General features: G+C 38.4%; 2 protein-coding genes across 3 annotated transcripts in view; both read left to right on the top strand.

The window, feature by feature from the left end:
- Positions 1–14,833, top strand: part of LOC5576092 — a 34,247-nt gene extending 19,414 nt beyond the window's left edge. For both annotated transcript variants that reach the window (XM_021855380.1, XM_021855381.1), the window contains exon 3: positions 13,890–14,833. In XM_021855380.1, coding sequence (XP_021711072.1) covers positions 13,890–14,531 — 642 coding nt within the window. In that variant the 3' untranslated portion in view covers positions 14,532–14,833. The remainder of the gene's footprint in view (positions 1–13,889) is intronic.
- Positions 803–4,073, top strand: LOC5575389. Its single transcript, XM_021855382.1, has 2 exons — positions 803–2,763; positions 3,175–4,073. Exons 1-2 carry the CDS (start codon positions 1,257–1,259, stop codon positions 3,930–3,932), a joined length of 2,265 nt encoding a protein of 754 aa, XP_021711074.1. The 5' UTR covers positions 803–1,256; the 3' UTR covers positions 3,933–4,073.
- Positions 14,834–19,685: the final 4,852 nt, after the last annotated feature.

Raw genomic sequence — 19,685 nt, 5'->3', positions numbered from 1 at the left:
TTTACATTTACTGCAACCTCGTTCCTGGGCCATACTTCAAAACCGATAGATGATAGCGTGCAGTTTTTCTGTTGTCCGTCGAGCAGCTAACGATGTAACGATACACAGTTACGAATACTTGTGTTGATGTGTTGAGTTCGTACAAAACCGCACCGTGGTCAGGAAATATTGCTGTTTTGTTGGCGTTCACACAAGTTATTTCTTAAACATTCGAACGGCAGCAAACTCAAATCAATTGAATTATTCAACGGAACACATTGAATTCACGGGAACCAGCTTGTTGATCCCAAGAATATTGAATTTTGCAAGAGCACAAATGATCGACCGTCAGCAGTAAGTAAGGCACACACACAACTCGAGAACACAACTATGCGAGAAATGTATTAGTTTTGGGGCGATCCATTAATTACGTAATACAATTTTGGCGGTTTTTAGACCCCCCTCCCCCCATAGTAAGATTTTTTGTATGAAAATTAAAAATAATTTGTATGGCGCGTAAGAAATCTCAAACCCCCCCTCCCCCATAAACTCTTACCTAATTAATGGACGACCCCTTTCACGAACGCCCTAGTTCTGACTCTGTATTGAAATCATTGACTCTTTTTTTACACTGGCATTATACAACCTCGAAAAAATCACGGATAGGAATGTTAATATGTAAACCTCGCTGAATTTTTAGGTTCAAATTCGCGAGCTTCCGTGAAGAATTTTTTGAATTGCATCACTGACTTTCGGGGAAGTGTCGCATTCGGGGAACTGGTTTTCGGGGTAATGTGTCATTCAGAGTAATGATTTTCGGGGTAATGGTATTCGGGGAAGTGTTAAAGGACCTCGTAATCTGTTCCTTTTATCCAGATCGGCAACACTGCCATTACTAAAGAAAACAAACGATGATTTTTATGCTCTCTTTACCAACAATCATCATCATCAACGATTTCACACTGATCACTGTTGTCCGAGTCGAGCGCATAAAAAAACAAAAAAAAGTCCTTCCCAAACGTGAGAGGGAAATTTATTCAAACTGTCAAAAGCTTAGATGGTGTGCGTGAGATCGTCCCTTCACTGCGGTTCGGTTTGTTTAGGCGTCCTCCGGTTTCATTTATTTTGATTCCATTTTTATACCCATGTTCTATTGTCCGCGGTTTTCTACCGTCGTTCAGCCGGTAATGTCCGTTTCTTTTAGCGAGTAGTTTGTTAGTTTCCTTAGGAATTGAAAGTGTGCCAATTATATAGTATTTAGTGTGGTGAAGTGCAAAATGTCCAGGGCGGATAATTACCTTGCCCTGTGCCTGTTGGATGCACTGGATGACCAAAATTTGGAATCGGTGCGAGTTCTGCTGGAGAAGCACAAGGCCAACCCGAATGCCATTGTATTGGAAAAGAATGTAGCCCCGGTGCACCTGGTGCAGGGTGCAGAAAACGAACGGTTTGCCGAACAGGCGACCAGTTTGATGCTTCAGTACGGGGCGGATCCAAACTTACGCTCGGATGAGGAAGGTATGACCCCGTTGCACGTTGCGGCCAATTTGGGACGGCCACGGTTGGTCGAGATGCTGCTCAAAGCCGGAGCAGATATGGACCTAGAGGATGCCGAGAATAAGATTGCGGTCGAATATGCGATCGAGGAAGGTCACTTCGAGGTGGTGAAGGTGATGCAGAACTTCGTTTTCGAGAAAAAGTTTGAGGCCAAGAGGCACGAGCTGGTTCAGAAGGAGCAGCAGAATGGCAACTCTAGTGGAGGGATGGTCAAATGTTTCGGTGGTTACTTAAGACTCGACACACCAACCAAGAGATGCAAACTGTTGGATGAGTCCAAATTGACGCCGAATCGAGTGCATTACAATTTCGACGCAACATCGCCTTATTACATTAATATTACTCATCGTAGAAAAACTAGTCCTAAACGGAAGAAAGATGATTTCAATAAAGCAATCGTACAATTGCAAGAAACTATCGATGGTACCAAGCTTAGTGATGACGAAGATATTGTAATTGCTCGTAAGAATCTCTTTGAACTAACTGAGAAAAACTTGGAAAACTTCAGTCAAAATATGTCGGGTTCAACGCGAAGAAGTCGAACCTCATACATCGAATGCTGGAGGGATAAAATAGCTGCCCTACGCGATCGCTACAAGTTGAGCACCAACATCGAGGATATCGAGAGAATTTTGTCTGGTTTCTCCGACAGCACAATTGAAGACGACATCGATAAGCAAACCTATACTATCCACGAGTTTGATGATCAATTCCCTCCCTGCTCGAACGAACTGAACAATTCCAATCCCACCCTGGACCAAGAGCAGACGAATGTCACATTCCAAACGGCCATCGAACAGCCGTTAAAGCTAGAAGATAGTCTGCGAACAAACGAGTTTGCCCTCGCTCTTTGTCCCTCACCTGAACCGTCAGTCCAATCGGAGAAACCCTTCTGCGAGGCGCACAACCGGCTCGTTCAAATCACGGAAGAATACGTCCACACGGACGACGAAGCTGGAGTGGTGTTCTACGAGAAAAAGTTCATTGCGGCCGCTGCAAAGCAACAGGTAAAAAGCGGCCATCGAAACGCGTCGCTGTCCAGTCAGTCTACTGCCCTCACCTTGCCGCCCCTGGATTACGATACGGATGTGCTGAGAGCCGAACTCACCAACTTTGGCGAGCCGCCCGGGCCCATTACGAAGCACACGAAAAAGCTGTACCTTAAAAAGTTGGTTAAATACAAGCGAGATCCAGAGCGGGCCCTGGCTCAAGTCAAAGGGAAATTGAGTAAGTATCTTGACGGTCGAATGGGAGGCTTTGGAGAAAACAGGGGAGAAACCAGCAATTCTGTCCTGCATCTATTTCTTTCTCATGGTTCCCCCAAGACCATTTTTATCGGAAAAAATAATCTCCATCAAATCTGTGCTCACCAGTTGTTTTCTAGTTACGCTATTTTGATGATATGAGTCTACAAATTCGAAGAAAGTCTGTTATAATAAAACGTTGATGACCAACGTCCTAGGTGGTGAGCACAGCTTTGATGAAGATCTGATAATAACGGTTCATGTGCTTTCTTTAAGCCTCTTGAAGCCGCCTATAATCATAGTAGGTAGCCGTCGAACCAACTGCACCCGTCAACGGCAATGTTCAAAATCCTAACTCGTCTATTCTCGTCAAAAACCTATCTTCCACAACTAGATTTCTCGGTTGAGCTTCTTGCCACCATTCGCAGTGAAGATGTGTTCAGCAAAATACTCCAACAGCAAGCCCTCGAAACGGAAATGTCCAGCGAGTTCGTCACGACCAACGATAAGACGTGGCGCGAAGGTCACCTGAAGAAAAGCTTCATCTACCTTCTGATCGATCCGCGAGTATCGGAAAACCTGCCAGCCCAGCAAACGTTATATCAGCAGCACGATCTCTGGAAACGCTTCCTGCAGTCCATTTTCTATGTGGGCAAGGGCAAAAGCAGTCGACCTTATTGCCATCTGTACGATGCCATGAAGTTGTACCAGCAAAAATCCAGTTCCTCCAATGCGTTGCAACCGCCGAGCGAGGTGCTGGAACTGCAGGTAGAAGAAGAGCAGATCATCTTCCAGAGTGAGGAACGCATCGAGAAGGTTTGTCGCACCACCAAGATCCTGAACCGGAAACAGATGAACGACAGTGCCAAGCTGAACAAGATCATCGACATTTGGCGCGCACAGCGAGGCGTCATTTGCTTGCACGTTTTTCACAATATAATGCCGGCCGAGGCCTTCACCCGGGAGGCAGCGATAATCGATGCGCTGGGTATTCAAAATCTGACCAATCTGAAGCGGGGCGATTACTACGGCAAAGCACTGTCATGGCCCATGAAGCGACGGAAACAGCTTGGAATATTGCTGCTGTACAAGGCGCTGCTGATCTATTTGGCCGAAGGCGAGACGCAGCTGCTGCCGAGTGACTTAATTTGATAGAGGTGATTGGTTTTTGCAAGGAGTGGGAAAGATCTCAGTAGCGAAGAAAGTGTCTCTAATTTGCCGTTTGATATATTTTTATGAAAAACTTACAAATTGTGATCAATAAATATGTTTTATGTATTGTTGGCTAAACTTGTGGGTCTCTGCTATAATTTTACTTGATTGTTTCATAAACTGGCTTTCAATGACTAACTAGCTTCTGATTCTACATCCATCAGACGATCCGTATAACGACTCAAGTGCGGGATTTTTAATGAAAATTTATGCTCCTAAAAACAGTCGAACTGTAATGAAAATTTGTGTAATTGCAAAAATGTTGTATACAATCTGTTGCACAGGGTGTTTACTACCTGTAAAAACTGGAATCATCAGAAAATTTTATTCAACCTGGAAAAACCTGGAACTCTTTTTTGCGTCAAAACTCAAAGCACCTATTACTAGCAAGAAAATTCTCTTCAATCGAAAAATAAATCAAAACGTTTTTTGACCTGTTCAGTGAGGATTGACGTTTTCAATATTTATTTATTTATTTTTTTATATCACTATATTTAATCAGTAAAAGATTAAGATACTTAGGGCCGGTAGGTTTGTTTTTAGAGAATTGATCTTTATTTTTATGTAGTGAAGTCTCTATTTTTGATGGAAAGTCTTTGAAGTCTCTATTCTAATCAAAATGGTCTCTAAAATATCTTTTTTCCTTATCTTCCCTGTCCTTTGGTTCAGAAAGGGGTATGGGCGCGTTCTGCCAACTCGGTCGAGGCAGATTTCTTGTGTGAACAAGTTACAACATGGACGTTCTAAAGTGCCAGAATGAAGTGTTGTGCTTGTGGGGAGCACTAGAAGATGGGATGGAAGGTCATTACTTCGCGTACGTGCTTTACTCCTGCTTATCTTAAAAGTTATATACAATAACCGACCCTAAGTTTAACTATCGTAATTAATAGTTACAAATACAATAATCGTTCTGAGTTCACTAACATGTCGTCGCGTTAATTTTATCATAATGATCTTTTATCTACATCCGTCGAACCATTCTGAATGGCCGTTGTGAGAATATCACCAAGAACTTCTCACATGCATTAAAGCTGAATTGTCCTACATTGAAACATTGAGGTTTTCGCTCTTTTGGATTCATTTTTTGTTGTTCGTCCCCTGTATTTTTGAGATGTTCTGAATGCAGCACATGGCGTACAGTGATCATTGCCATGAAGTTTCTCGTAAGCTGCATGGGGATTGTTATCATGGGAATCCAAAGAGCGAATATTCTATGATTTCATTGTAGGCCAATACAGCAATAAAGCATGTAACAATCACTAACATTTATTCTCTCTTTATCCTTGTTTTCATATCTAACCCGCCATTACAACGAGGAAAAATCCATTGGAGAGGAAAGACATGGCAGCGTATTGGCCGAGAAAAGTTAAGTATCATGTTTTTGTAAATATTTTTATTACTGATTGCAAGGTGAATCAGAATAACTAAATTTTAAACTAATAACAAACTTGTTCCACAGAGCTATTTACAAAACACCACCCAAAATCCCTCCTTTCCCATATCCTTAGGCAAAACACTTCACTACCCCTATATGTATGACTGATTCATGTTCTTTTGACCTTGCATCATTCATACGTGTATTGGAAGTCAAGAGTAGAAGCAAAACTTAAAGAACCTTCTGGTCAAAGATGTTGCGTTGCCTACTTCCCAAACTCCAAAACCCCCCGGTGTATTATGGACGGTGTGAGTTTTCAAACTTACACTGGAGACTTGGCCCCTGACCCCCTTGTACATCAATAAAATAAAATAAAATATCTTTTTTCCTTATCTTGCTTGCAAAGCTGTGGAAAAAAAAAGCTTGAAGAAATTCATCCAGAATTTGCTTTAGGAGATCCTTGAGCACTTCAATTTTACTATAGGATGCCAACGAATCGGGAAAAAACACAGTAAAACTGGGAATTTGAGATAGTCTCCGGGAAAATCGTTTTGAACGAGCGTTTCCAAGCTGTAAAGCTACAAAACATAGAAAATAAGTTGTAGAAAGTCGATAGATGTTGTCATAAGGCATTTATGGTTTTGGACAAATAAGTTTCATTGAAGTGTATTGAACATTGATGATTTAATTTCTACTTAGCTTCACTATAATTCTTACAAAAAGTTTCACTTTTCTCAATAGTTAGCAATGTTTCCTCATTCTGACAATGCTGACTTCTATGAACTTTTCTCTAGATTTTTTGATTCAAAAATTTTAATTAAGGTTCATTAGCATCTTACAGATGGTTTTTGCACTCAATCATATTGGATTCAAAATTTCCTTTAGTTGTTGCATATTCAACCCACAATTAATCCAGATATTTCTGGAAACAATCCTTTATTCATAAGAGCTTAAAATATGTTATTGATTAACTAATCGACCAAAAATTGAAATACATAATGCAGATGCTTCAGACATCGTGTCTGCCACATGTTTAACTAAAGTGTGAAACACAAATCTGAGAGGCAAACTCTGCCCCAGTGGGAACGTTATGCCAAGAAGAAGTAATTTTCCCGGGAATTATTTTGAACAATTTCCCAAAGAGTATCCTAGGATTTCCTCGAGATATTTTTTCACTAACTTTTCAACCAAATTCTTAACCAAATCACCGGATAAAATCGTGGAGGACTAAGCGTTTTCTTGAAAAAATATTAGAATTAAGATATGAAGGAATTCCCGTTGGAAAAATATTACTTGTTAATTGAGTGTTGGGGTCATCTGAATTGTATAGAATCATATTTATGGATCTATTTAGCTTTATTTATCTGATTCAGTTTGTTTTTAGTTCGTCGAAAATCAATGGAGCTGCCATGGGAAGGAGAGGTTTAATTTAGAACTCTTGAATATTTTCGAATGAAATGTAACAATTCATCACTTATCCTAACTACCACATTAAAATGTTATACACTGCCGTTATACGCATAAATGTCCCATGTTCCAAAATATGCAATCGAGAAAAACGCGTTTAAAATTTTAACACATTTAGGCCTCGTATTGACCAGGTGTGTGGTAAATTAAATTAAAATCTTTACAATAGTGTAAATAATAGCGTGTTTATTGAAGTCAAGAGTTTGTATTATGGGAATAAAGTTAGCTACAAAATTCAAAGTGGGACTCTTATGCCTAGAAATACGGGGTTTTTGGTGAATTTCTACGCATAACAGTCCCACTGATAGTGATGACCAACTATGTGCTAAGCATAATGCCAGGTCCGTCCCACTCGGGCTCAGATTGTGTACCACTTCTAGTACTGCATTTGGTCCCTCGGTAGTGCAAAAGGTACCCAAGTTTGACAGATCGCAGTACACTTTGAACGGCATTCTAGATTACCTTATAAGAAGCCATAAAATTTTGGGCAACTGCAAGGGACATGGGGGTCTTTAATTTGTCTTTGATAATGCTGTAGAAGACCGTTTTTACGTATGGATTGTACCGAATGTAGAGGACGTATATCCTCAAGACCATGTTAAGGCTTTAACCGCTGTTAGGCCCAAGTGACGTGTGCCAAACGGAGCCACGTGTGGGAAAGTGAAGAAATACGATTTTATAGTTCGGGATTAAAAACAAAGTTTTCGGTATGTGTGATAATGAGAAAATGTATGAGTTAGTGATAGAAAGAGTTGATGAGTAATTTAGAGAGTTTATAAGATGTAATTAATTCCTATATCGACTCTTCTAGCTGCAGGCTTGAGAGAAACTCATCTGCGAATTCAAGGTTATGCTGCGAAGTAAATATTTAACTCAAAGTTCACGACACAAATCTGACACACGATTTGACATTTTTTGGACTTTGTTTGCAAAATCATGACATCGCAAATTAAGTTTTAGAACTACCAACATATTTGCCACGTGCACCGAAGAGCCAATTGTCCGGAATAACCCAGTATGTGGCCAGGTTATCCAAAACCTTTTGAACTATTTCTCTTTAGACTTGAATTTGACATCTTCTTGACTTAATCAAGTTTGGTATGTCGCAAGATAGGTCTCAGGACCGCCAGTATAATGGCCACTTCCTCTGGGGAACAACCTGGCATGTTATCAAGTCATCCAAGAACCTTTGAATTACCCTTCTTTAGCCTTGATTTGGGAATTTATAAAGTTTGATGTTTCCAGCTAGGTTTCAGAACCGACAGTCATTTTTTCCAGGGAACCGGGAATTCTGAACAATCCGACATGTGATCAAGTCATTCAAATACATTTGACCACCTTTAGATTTGATTTGCAAATTCATTAAAATTGATATGTTGATATGTATGGCACCTGCTTCTCAGATTAGTGTTCTTATGAGCACTCTCACAGTTATTAACTGAGAGCTTTCTTTGCCGATTGACAATTTTTGCATGTGTATATCGACCAGCAGGATTCGAACCTACGACCCTCAGCATGGTCATGCTGAATAGCTGCGCGTCTACCGCTACGGCTATCTGAGCCACTCTATCTGGTATAATATAGTACACATTTAATTTTGTTGATATATTTACGAAAAACAAAATGGCCGCCAAAGATATTGTATATGGAAAATGTCGGTTCCCCAAAGAACATCGGAATATCTTCAAAAACAAGATCACCATCGACACGGCTTATAAACTAGAAGAGTTTTTTGAGATTTTGTGAAAAAATTGTGCAAAAATACCGAGAAATAAAAAAAGCTATCGCGATTTAATAACGAAAAAAAAAACAATGAAGTTTGCTGTGTCGCAAGAAAGGTTTTAGAATCATTTCGAAAGTGGCCACTTCATTGAGGGCAACACATTCCCGGAATATGCCAGACGATGGCCAATACCGCCAGATGTCATTGATGTCTTTCAATGAATTTGTTTTGTGTAGCCATGAAGATTGGTGTGTCGCAAACAAGGTTTCAAAATTATTCTAAAAGTGACCTCTTCCCAGAGGGCATCACATCCCTAGATATATCAGTAGGTAGCCAATGACACATGACTTGTTTTGCTCGACAGAGGTATGCATGGTCAAAGTTGTACTTCCAACTTTTTTTAGATCCTTGATAGTTGGCGTAAGTTTTTTACCCCCTTTTAAAAAAAAGAGTTAATTCAACCAATCCAAAATTTAAGACTCCATGCTGTTTCATAATTCTGTTAAAAACTCTAGTTCAAACCGAATTGGAAATGTGAACATGCTCCCTGCTTTTAGTCTCCTTTGTATTATTTGTATTTTTGTATTTCAATCGAGTTTTATGAAATAATGAATTTATGTTTCTTTTTGATAATCTCATTCAGACTGCTTTCTAGAACAAGGATGGGGAGTGTTCCTTGATCCAATCTTAAACAAGAAGAGCAAAACCATAAATATCGCTATTCCTGGCCACGCCCACCTTTACCGTAACTTGGGATAGGGGAAGGAAATGTTGATGTAGCACTTACTTTATGAGAGGCCACCCACTCAGCGACACCCTCATAAGTGCTACGGAAGTGGGGGTTGGGAGAGGTATAATGTCAGGATTCGCTTTGAACGCGTGCGATAGACCCATGGGCCATGGCATTTATTGTTTAAGTATTAGAATCTGTATTAACATTGATCATTGGTCATCTGAATCCAGAGATATTCCGAAATTCCTTGGGGGACCGACGCGTAAACATAACCCACGTATATATCGCAGGCTACAGGATTTTTATCGTATTCGGATATCCACTCTTCGGAACAATACATTAATGAAAGTATGTTGTGAAAAAATAAAGCAATTTGGTCCAGCCGTCTTTGAGTAATGAGCATTTATGTTGCTGGTACCACGCTGGCCAAATAAAGTTCTTGAAAACTACAAAAAACCTCAATTCGTAATTTTCAGATATCTCTAAGAATACTTAAACAATTTGTATGATACTTGTTTTTAATTATGAATCGTGGTTTACGGCTAACCAGCCGAGTGGAAGTTTAACAACTACCGAAAAGCTAAACATTACATATAGTTTGCAATTGGATTAAATGGACAAATTGAGTGAAATTTTGCGAAAAAGTTACACGTCTTCTCACGACTCCCTGATCTCTAGTTAGGGAGCGTTACCCCTACGCCATGAGAGGATTCATGAACGCAGAAGTTAACCTGAATTCGATTTCAGCTCAATAATCACGTGGTCCTCTTTCGCAAAGTGAGAACGTCGCGATCTTATATATACTAGTTATATGATCCACACTACACCTGATTCTGTTTTTGCACGGGGGATGCGTACCGTGCAAAAAAAGTTTTCAGTTCAAAATTTCACTGACTGAACTATAATAAAATTTGTTAAAAGCAGTTGCTCTCATATTTTTTATAAAAAAACTGTTATAGTTATGTTTTAAAATGAAACACATTTTAAACAGCCTTTGTTATTATAACTGATTTTGTTTAAATGTGTTATAATTTCCTCCATCTAGTGGAAGTGCTTCTAACAAAAATGAAATTTGTTATTTGTAACAAATCTTGATATAGAGTGCAGAGCTACTTGGGCACTTCCATGGTTCACTTCAGCTTGGGGGGTTTTTCTCGTCCGAATTATCTGAAACTTTGCAATAAGAAGCGTTTCAGTAGGACGCGTATTGTGACCAAACATGAGCTCTGTAGCTTTCAAAAAACCCCACTGCCGAAATGAATCAAAAGTGCCAAGAATAGGATCCGGCTCCCTAATTGTGCTTAATTTTTTTTTGTGATCCATCGGTCGGGTGGGTATCCTAGACCAATTGTATACCCTTCTAGACGGTTAGAATCAATCTGATTAGCCAAAAAATGAAATACAAAATACAGTCGACGCTCCAAATCTCGATATCGAAGGGACCATCGAGATAGGGAGAAATCCAAACATAGAACAAAATGTTAATGAATATTAAATTGAAAATCACTCCGTTATCAAAAAAACTAAAAACAAACACACGTCATTTCGTTTTTGCAAATTGTTTTGCATCCCGAAAATCTAGTCTAGTAACCTTTGATAATGGGCATATTGATATACGGAGAGAAAATCGGGAATGAAAATCACATCGAGATATGGAGAGTGAAAGTGTATGCAGAATGAAGGGACCGAAAAAATCATCGATATAATGAGAGTTATCGAGATATATCACCTATTATTATTTACTTTTGGAAAAACTATGATCTTTTGTTGTCGTCATGTCATCGTTGAAATTATACCTTATTTCACACCTACACTTAAAATAATCCAAACGTCCAAGATGGCGCCCGCTTGATTTTTGAAGAACTTCAGATGCTGCTAAACTTTAAACCCTGTGTAAGATTGATTTCAAGGTAAATATGCTTTGAATGTCGAAGAATCCCTGTATTACTTCATATTTTATATCTGATTTATAACCTCTATCAATTATAGCACGCGAAGGCTACAACAAGACGGACCAAACTCACAAAAATTGGGCAACAGGATTCAAAATGCTCAGATTGAATATAATAATATTACAATCTTTTATGTTTGTTTATATTTTCCAATTGGGAATTAGTTTTTTCAAAGCCTATTAGAAATGAGGTTGGCCTTCATTACAGTTAAATTTAAGGAAATGCCATCTAGATTCTATTGAAACGCTTCGTAAAGGCTACCGGAAAATCCACGTAGCTCATATATGTAGCGCCGGTGGAATGGACGAAGTTCAAAAGTTCATGCGTTCATTCTGGGCTACCTATGATTCACGTAAGAGCTACGTGGAAAGTGCTATGGAAAAAAAACTACGTATGTTTTCACGTAACAACGACGTTTGAATTATTTTGAGTGTACATTCACCTCCAGAACAAGTGGGGGGTCCAGGGACCTTCCCGGGCAAAACATCAAGTAGCCCCACTCTTCCCAATGAAGTAGCTTCAAGAAGTTCGTAATTCGATTGGCTAGCTTCTGAGAGCGAGCTGTTTGAAGCACGCAAGTCTCGTCCCGGGCTTCTGAGGGTTTTGATAATTAAAAAAAATGTCACTGTACGAAAATCTACTATTACCATATTCACCTGCGCGCGTTGATAGCCAACATGGATGTAAATTTTCTTTGTAACCGTAATTCTCTACCTTCTAAGTAGAATAAACCAATATATAGAATAAATAATATCCACATAGAACGTATTTTCATTTCTAGTCAGTTTTATAACTTATACTTGTAGTTTTGAAGTCATTTTTAGGTCACTTTATGGTCACTGTTTCAATCGTTTTGGTCAATAAAGTCACTATTATTTTGCTGTTTGACGCTATCAGCACTGCAGTACAGCTTGGAAGTGTCCTCATTTGGATGAAAACTGAAACTGCACAATCTCTTGGAAGATTGCTGTGGGAAACCTAGTATTTCATTCAATCCTATATATTTTTCGCCAGGTGCTCCAATATTGTGGTGATACCATTAAATAAGTTTTTATTTTTCAGTTTTATTTCTTATTTATGGGTTATTAAATAATACATTTGAAAACGGCATACATGTGTTAGTCAACACAGTGAAAATATTCCTCATGGAAAAACATTCTGTTAGAATTTAGGAGGAGGTGTTGTTGCTTTCTTCGTCATATTTTGTCCTTTGAGAGCTTCATATTGCCATGAGGACGCCATTCACCGCTTATTTAACAGCATTTCAACATGTTAAATTCTGTCTAAAATCGGTTACTCGTTATTTTTTAAACTTTTGGCAAAAGAAGCAAGTTAAAAAAAATAATTTTTTGTAGAAAAAAAATTTTAAATGTGAAAATGTATAATGGTAGGGTCGATGTACCAATAGCCGCATAGCTAAGAACAAATATTCGTATAAAATCGAAAAATAAAGCCTGCGGAATTATTTTTAGATGATCTGAAAGCTTTTTATCTTGGTTTTGTGGAAAAATTATGAAACTTAAGAAAACTCATGTTTTTGTATTTATTATCGCTTGTGCCACTATAGGAACACATGTGCCTATAGTAGCACTATTCCCATGTTCCTATAGTAGCACTAGCCTCACGGAATAGGCAAAACACAAATCAAAACCGTATTTTTACAAAACTTTCATATTTTTCCTTTGAAGTGTGGATCAAAAGCGTTCGATTGATGTAAAAAAGTTCCTAATTTATCAACTATTTTGTTTAATAACAAAATAGTTTCTCTCAGTAGTGCTACCATAGGAACAATAGGTTAACTATAGGTGCAAGGGAGCTAAAATTTTAAGCAAAACTATTTATTTCGATCATTTTTTGAACAAAATCGAGCTGTGTGTCAATGGTACTTAGATAAATAGCTACTGATCTTCATGTTAAAAATTATTTTGCTACGATTACCAGCGAAACGGCCGTAAAAAGCAACTAGTGCGACTATAGGGGACCGTCCATTAAGGGAACACCGACCCTATCGTGTAACATGTATGCCAATGTTACAGGCCATTCGCCGCTCATCCTTAGTATGAAGTCCTATATACAGCACTAGTTGAATTTTATTTACTTTCATTAGCTGGTTGTTGTCTTTGTACTATAGTACGACGATATTGAAACACGGTAACTAATAATCACTTCTTCGTTCTGCTTTGAATAAATCATTAATAAACTCATTAATATGTAGTTTTGGGAACTTGAAATCAGAAGACACAGTGTGTTTGTTTGACAAATTGAGACATGAATTTGCGAAAAAATACGCGTTCTAGTGAGACTCGAACTCACGACTCCGTGTATGCTAGACCGGCGCTTTAACACCTTATGATTCTGCGGAATAGAAAGCCAAACTGAATCCGAGTACTAACTATGAACACATCTCCTTTCGCAAATCCATGTACTGAATATAAAATAACTTGAATTTCATTCTGAATCCATTTTGCTATACTATACGTATTATACATTCTAATAAATTTTATTGCGAAAATTTGTGCAGATTTTTCTAAATAATTCAATGAGCGGTGAATGGCAGTACAATAAAGTTTAATTTTAAACAGTTTCACATAAAACATGTATCGAGGCTCTATCTACTAACTTCCATTCTTCTTATCTTCAACCACAGATTGCATCCCATCTGAAGAAATCGGAAAGACTGAAACCTTGCCCTCGCTGTGAAAAGCCCAGCCGGGTGGTACTGACCAAATCGTCCATCAAGCTGGCCATGGCCACGGGATCGCTAGACTCGTCTACCACCCGAACCGTGGCCAGCGGAAAGTTGGATCGCTCCTATACGTTACCTGATTCCCTCATGGGCTCGTCGGCGACAAGCATGATCGCCGCTGCGGCACTCGACTGTACCTCAACCACCATCGGCAGTCCCCAGTCACCTACCAATCCGGATCGCATCCGTAGGAATTTGTTCTCGACCAGTTTGCTGCCCCGGTCCCAGTCTGTCGACGCGAGAACTCCGGTGACTCGGAGTCCGCGTCGGCGCAGGTCCACAGATGTTCAGGGAACGTCTGTGTCCCTGCTGGAGCGTAAAAATGGTAAGACTAAATCCGCCGAAGCGATCCAATGTGATTATGCCGTGTGCAGTGGCAAAAACTGCGGCTTCATGTTCTGTATTAAGTGTTTGTGTGAGTACCATCCGAGTTCGGTGTGCAAGGACTTGGCCCCAAATTCGCCTAGTAAAGAGGACGAACCGGCGCACAATGTGGCATGTAGCAAGCAAAGCCGCCGATCGTTACTGCGACTGCGAAAGTAGTGAGACTGCAACAACTAAAGCATACTATACAAACGGTATTTTTTCTAGTGTTTTAAGCAGTGACAGTAATTTATTACTAATTGTAGAATAGGCTTAATACCATGTTCCGAATTTTGCCCAGTTATTCTTATTCGTTTATTTTTGTATGCTTTTCTTTTTTAAAGTGTTTTTAAAAATACGTAATGAGATTAGAATTTTAATTTTATATATGCACGATTTTGGTATCACTTATGTAAGAAAAAGTCCCCAAAAATTTCAAGTTAATATATAATTACAATACATTTCCTGATGATCATTCCTAATTATTTTATTTTTCATTCTGAATAGCTGAAGAGACATACTTTAGCCAAGTGAATCGGAATAAGCGTCCTGTGTGGAGCAACAAACAAAAGACTTCAAATGTGAACAAATTTCCAACTTCTCATTGAGAATTTTCTCAATAGATGCTTAGTAAAATTATTCGGTAAACCGATTGAACGAACAAAGGAGAAACAATGGTGTCCTCGAATAAACAGTTACCCGTAATTTACATGACACATTCGGCTATTTTGCATAATTATTTTTAGACGTATTTTTATTTGGATATTTTGGTCGTATTTCCATCGAATCTTTTTTTACCTCTTTTTCTATAATAAAATGTTGTTGAAAATAAAAACTTCTTACATCAATTTTGGAAGATGACATCCTTTGGTAAGTATACCAGTATAACATTATATAGCTCGAGTGAAACGATAGAGTGCAAGTTGCTCAATTGCTGGCCCGTGGAAGAGTGATCCCTACACTGAGGAAACTGAAGTTATGTTCTTCATAACACCTTTCGTATGAAACAGTATTTTGAAAGATGAAAAACATTTCATACGCTTCGTATGATGCCCATAACTCGCTTATGAAGAGCATACGAATTAAATTTAAGATTCATACGAGGCTCTATAACATTTCATACGATGTGCTTATGAAATCCAAAGCAAGCCTTGTTTGAAAAATATCATACGTTTTTCTTATGAACCGATCATGGTCTAAGTACAAATCGATTCAAAATGGAGTTTGCACAAAAGTAGCTCGCGAATTTCAAAGTTTTGGCAAAGGTCTTGGCTGTGTTTAGAGATATAAAGTAATTATCGATAATCCTACGTAGAGTGCGGTGTAAATAGGGCGACCAAAAGATGAAATTTGCATAAAGCTTTGCACAATGAAAAAAATGAGGTTATCGAAGAGGCTAGAAGACGTGAGAACGTGAGTTTAGTAAGTTCTTAGATTTTATCATGTATTTCAAATTATTAATCGACAATCTTCTTCAGAAGCCGTTTTTCCGGAAGCGGTGCCAGACTGCCAGGGGATTTCAGTTCTGCCAACGGCAATATTCGATTGAATGGCAATTTCAACGGGGAGACAAACTATTGATTTAAAAACAATGATGAAAATGTATATTTTTAAGTAAATACTGTTTTCTTATTATTTTACATAAATATAGCATAGTTTTATAAAGTTTTTTATTTTATTTTATTTTATTGATGTACAAGGGGGTCAGGGGCCAAGTCTCCAGCATAAGTTTGAAAACTCACACCTTCCATAATACACCGGGGGTTTTGGAGTTTGGGAAGTAGGCAACGCAACATCTTTGACCAGAAGGTTCTTTAAGTTTTGCTTCTACACTAGACTTCCCCTACACGTATGAATGATGCAAGGTCAAAAGAACATGAATCAGCCATACATATAACGGTAGTGAAGTGTTTTGCCTAAGGATATGTGAAAGGAGGGATTTTGTGTGGTGTTTCGTAAATCGCTCTGACGTTTTCTCGGCCATTACGCTGTCATGATAAGAGATGCCTTTCCTCCTCGGTGAATTATTCCTCGAAGCAATAGCAGGTTAGATATGAAAACAAGGATAAAGAGAGAAGGAATGTTAGTGAATGTTACATGCTTTATTGCAGTATTGGCCTACATTGAAATAATACAAAATTCGCTCTTTGAATTCCTACGATAACAATCCCTGAAACTATTTTTTAATTTATTAATAACACTTTATGCCAGAAGGCCTGAAACTAATGATAAAAAAACAAAAAATGAATCCGAAAGAGCGAGAACCTTGATGTTTCAATGTATGACAATCCAGCTTTATTGCATGTGAGAAGTTCTTGGTGATATTCTCACAACGGCCATTCAGAATGGTTCGACGGATGTAGATAAAAGATCATTATGATGAAATAACGCGACAACATGTTAGAAAGCTGAAAATGATTATTGTATTTGCAATTGTTAATTTCAATAGTTAAGCTGAGGGTCGGTTATTGTTTATAACTTTATAGATAAGCAGAAGTAAAGCACGAACGCGAAGTAATGACCTTCCATCCCATCTTCAAGTGCTCCCCACAAGCACAACACTTCATTCTGGCACTTTAGAACGTCCATGTTGTAACTTGTTCACACAAGAAATCTGCCTCGACCGAGTTGGCAGAACGCGCCCGTACCCCTTTCTGAACCAAAGGATAGGGGTATAGCATAGTTTTATAAAGTTGAAGTGAAAAAGTGATATTCTATAAGCCATATTAGAAAAACTAGAAGAAACGTCTTGTTACAATTGAAGTACTGCAAAAGGCATAAAAAATAAAATAAATTTCATAAATGTTCGTACCAAGGTCATACTTAAATATGCTGTGATTCATACAAGTGCAATTTGATATTCATAACAAATAATCATAGATTTCATACGACACATTATGAATTCTATACTACTGTACTGCAAAACTCATACTATACCACAAGCTAATTCGTTCATACCGCCGTCGTATGAAATTTATAATATTTTCTTCTAGTAACATTTCATAACCGTTTTTTATGGTAATCGATATATATTTTTCCTCAGTGTACCCATGCAAATGGTGGAGAAAAGTATTGCAATGTACTTCTCGTATTCAAATAAAAATCCCTTACTCTGATTCAGCAGATTGTAGGCTGCCTGGAACTAACGGGTATTCAGTAAAAAAATGGGGATGATTTCAATACCTTTCCGTAGTCGCATGTTTCTTTCGCTTGGGTGCTGTTAGTTCAATCGAAGATGGCGTCGAAACAGAAAGCACTCGGCAAGCGTGTTGTACGGTTTACCAAAAACGAAATAAAGACCTCCATGTCCCTTGCAGTGGGGCCCAGATAGCCGTAGCGGTAAACGCGCAGCTATTCAGCAAGACCAAGCTGAGGGTCGTGGGTTCGAATCCCATCGGTCGAGGATCTTTTCGGGTTGGAAATTTTCTCGACTTCCCAGGGCATAAAGTATCATCGTACCTGCCACACGATATACGCATGCAAAAATGGTCATTGGCATAGTAAGCTCTCAGTTAATAACTGTGGAAGGGCTCATAAGAACACTAAGCTGAGAAGCAGCTTGCAGCGTGTGTGTGTGTGATCCATCTAACCCCCACTGTCCGGCAGTGGTATTATGGAAAAAAGTTGTCAGCAAAACTGCTTTGGCACTGCATTTTTGCAAAAAGCTTCAGTCCGGGAGTTAGAAGGTGATAGCTCTATTGCAGATCCGGTGACCCATTTCAGAATGGCTGGAGAGACATGTCCATTCAGAAGTCACTTTCACTAACAACAAGCCCCGCATGTATACATTACCGTTATCAAATAGATAATGATAATGCATACACACTTCCTGTTTCAAAGATGGTTACTTTGGAACTGGCGCGTATTTACTGTCCAAGTACAGATAAATATATAATCATAACAATCTCACCAAAATTCATCAAAGGCGGAGTTGTCATCAAATCAAATTAGCAACTAATTTGGTATGAATTTTCTTCTCCTTGTGACGCACATACCACTTGTCATTTCTAGACCACATTTTTTGCTTCTTCTTCCACGTATTTTTCACAATTATTACAATAATGTTTTTTTTTTTTCATTGTCGAAACCATCCGGTGGCTTGTCAGTCAAAATACAAACACAGCAACAACAACAAAATCACGTGGAAATTCATTAGCAAAGCCAATGAAAACATCACATTAAAAAAGTCTTTGATCGCACGAAACGTGCTGGATTTTTTTTTCGCTATTAAATATCGAGGTTTTTTTTCAATATTAACATCCGAACTACAATCCGGATGGCGTAGCACCAGCCAAATCATCGGCAAAATCGCGAAAAACTAAAGCACGAAAAAAGTGTGGCAAGCAAAACAAAACACGACCGTTCGCGGCAACGCCTACTGCGATCTTCAGAAGAAGAAGAAGTCCCTTGCAGTTGTCCAACATTTTATGGCACATAAGTTAATAGAGCAAAATCTGGAATGCCGTGAAAAGTGCACGGTTGTTTGCAAATACCCTTTAATGGGTAAAAAAATACTCATTTTGGAATAGCATCAATATCTGTCAGAAAGCGGGTAAATTCAGAAATGTAAAAAGGGTAAATAAATACCCATTACAGTAAAGCAACTGTAGTTTAAAAATGGGTGTTTAAAAACCCATTTATGGGTGAAAAATAGTTGGGAATCATTTTTAGTAATTTGAAGCAGCTGTGCGACGCAGTCTACGCATGCAAAATTAATGAAATTGTAGTTAATTGTTTGTAGGTTTTACTTTTTTTATACAACGTTTACCGATGAAAGGAAACAATGAAGTGGTAAGTTGTGAACTTAAACACCTTTATACATATTAACTGATAATAATCTTGAAATACGCATAATTTTCAGGTTGTCTCGTTGTTCCTGCCACCGTGCCTGTAGCTGACATGATCTACTACCAGCGACCATCGAAAGGAAGTAACTGTTGGTGCAGAAACAGTATAAATATCTTTATACATTTATCAAGCGTATAAAACGATTAATTGTATTAATAAAAACTATTATTTTAATTCAAATATTTATTTATTTCATAAGTTATAATTTGAGGTTATAATTATTTATATCTATTAATCGCAAAAAGGGTAATTTTTTACCCTATTTATGCCAAAAAGGGTAAAGGAGATTGGGCAAAAATGTATGGAGTTTGGTCCCGGAATGTACACGGATGACTTATATATCATTTGAAAGATCTAAATGAGACAAAAAAAAGTTGATATGGGGCCAAAAATATTCGTCGTGGGAGAAAAAAGTTATGTGTGCTGGAATGGTGTAAGAAGAGGTATGTTTTGGACAGTTCCTATTGAATAATATTTACTTGCGCA

The sequence above is a fragment of the Aedes aegypti genome, chromosome 3 (genome assembly GCF_002204515.2).
Source record: "Aedes aegypti strain LVP_AGWG chromosome 3, AaegL5.0 Primary Assembly, whole genome shotgun sequence".
Lineage (NCBI taxonomy): Eukaryota > Metazoa > Arthropoda > Insecta > Diptera > Culicidae > Aedes > Aedes aegypti.
This window is presented reverse-complemented; position numbering and strand designations above follow the sequence as displayed.

Coding starts and splice junctions, on each gene's coding strand:
- LOC5575389 (XM_021855382.1), top strand. CDS start 1,257: ATGTCCAGGGCGGATAATTACCTTGCCCTGTGCCTGTTGGATGCACTG. Junction 2,764..3,174: donor TCAAGTCAAAGGGAAATTGA/GTAAGTATCTTG, acceptor TTCCACAACTAG/ATTTCTCGGTTGAGCTTCTT.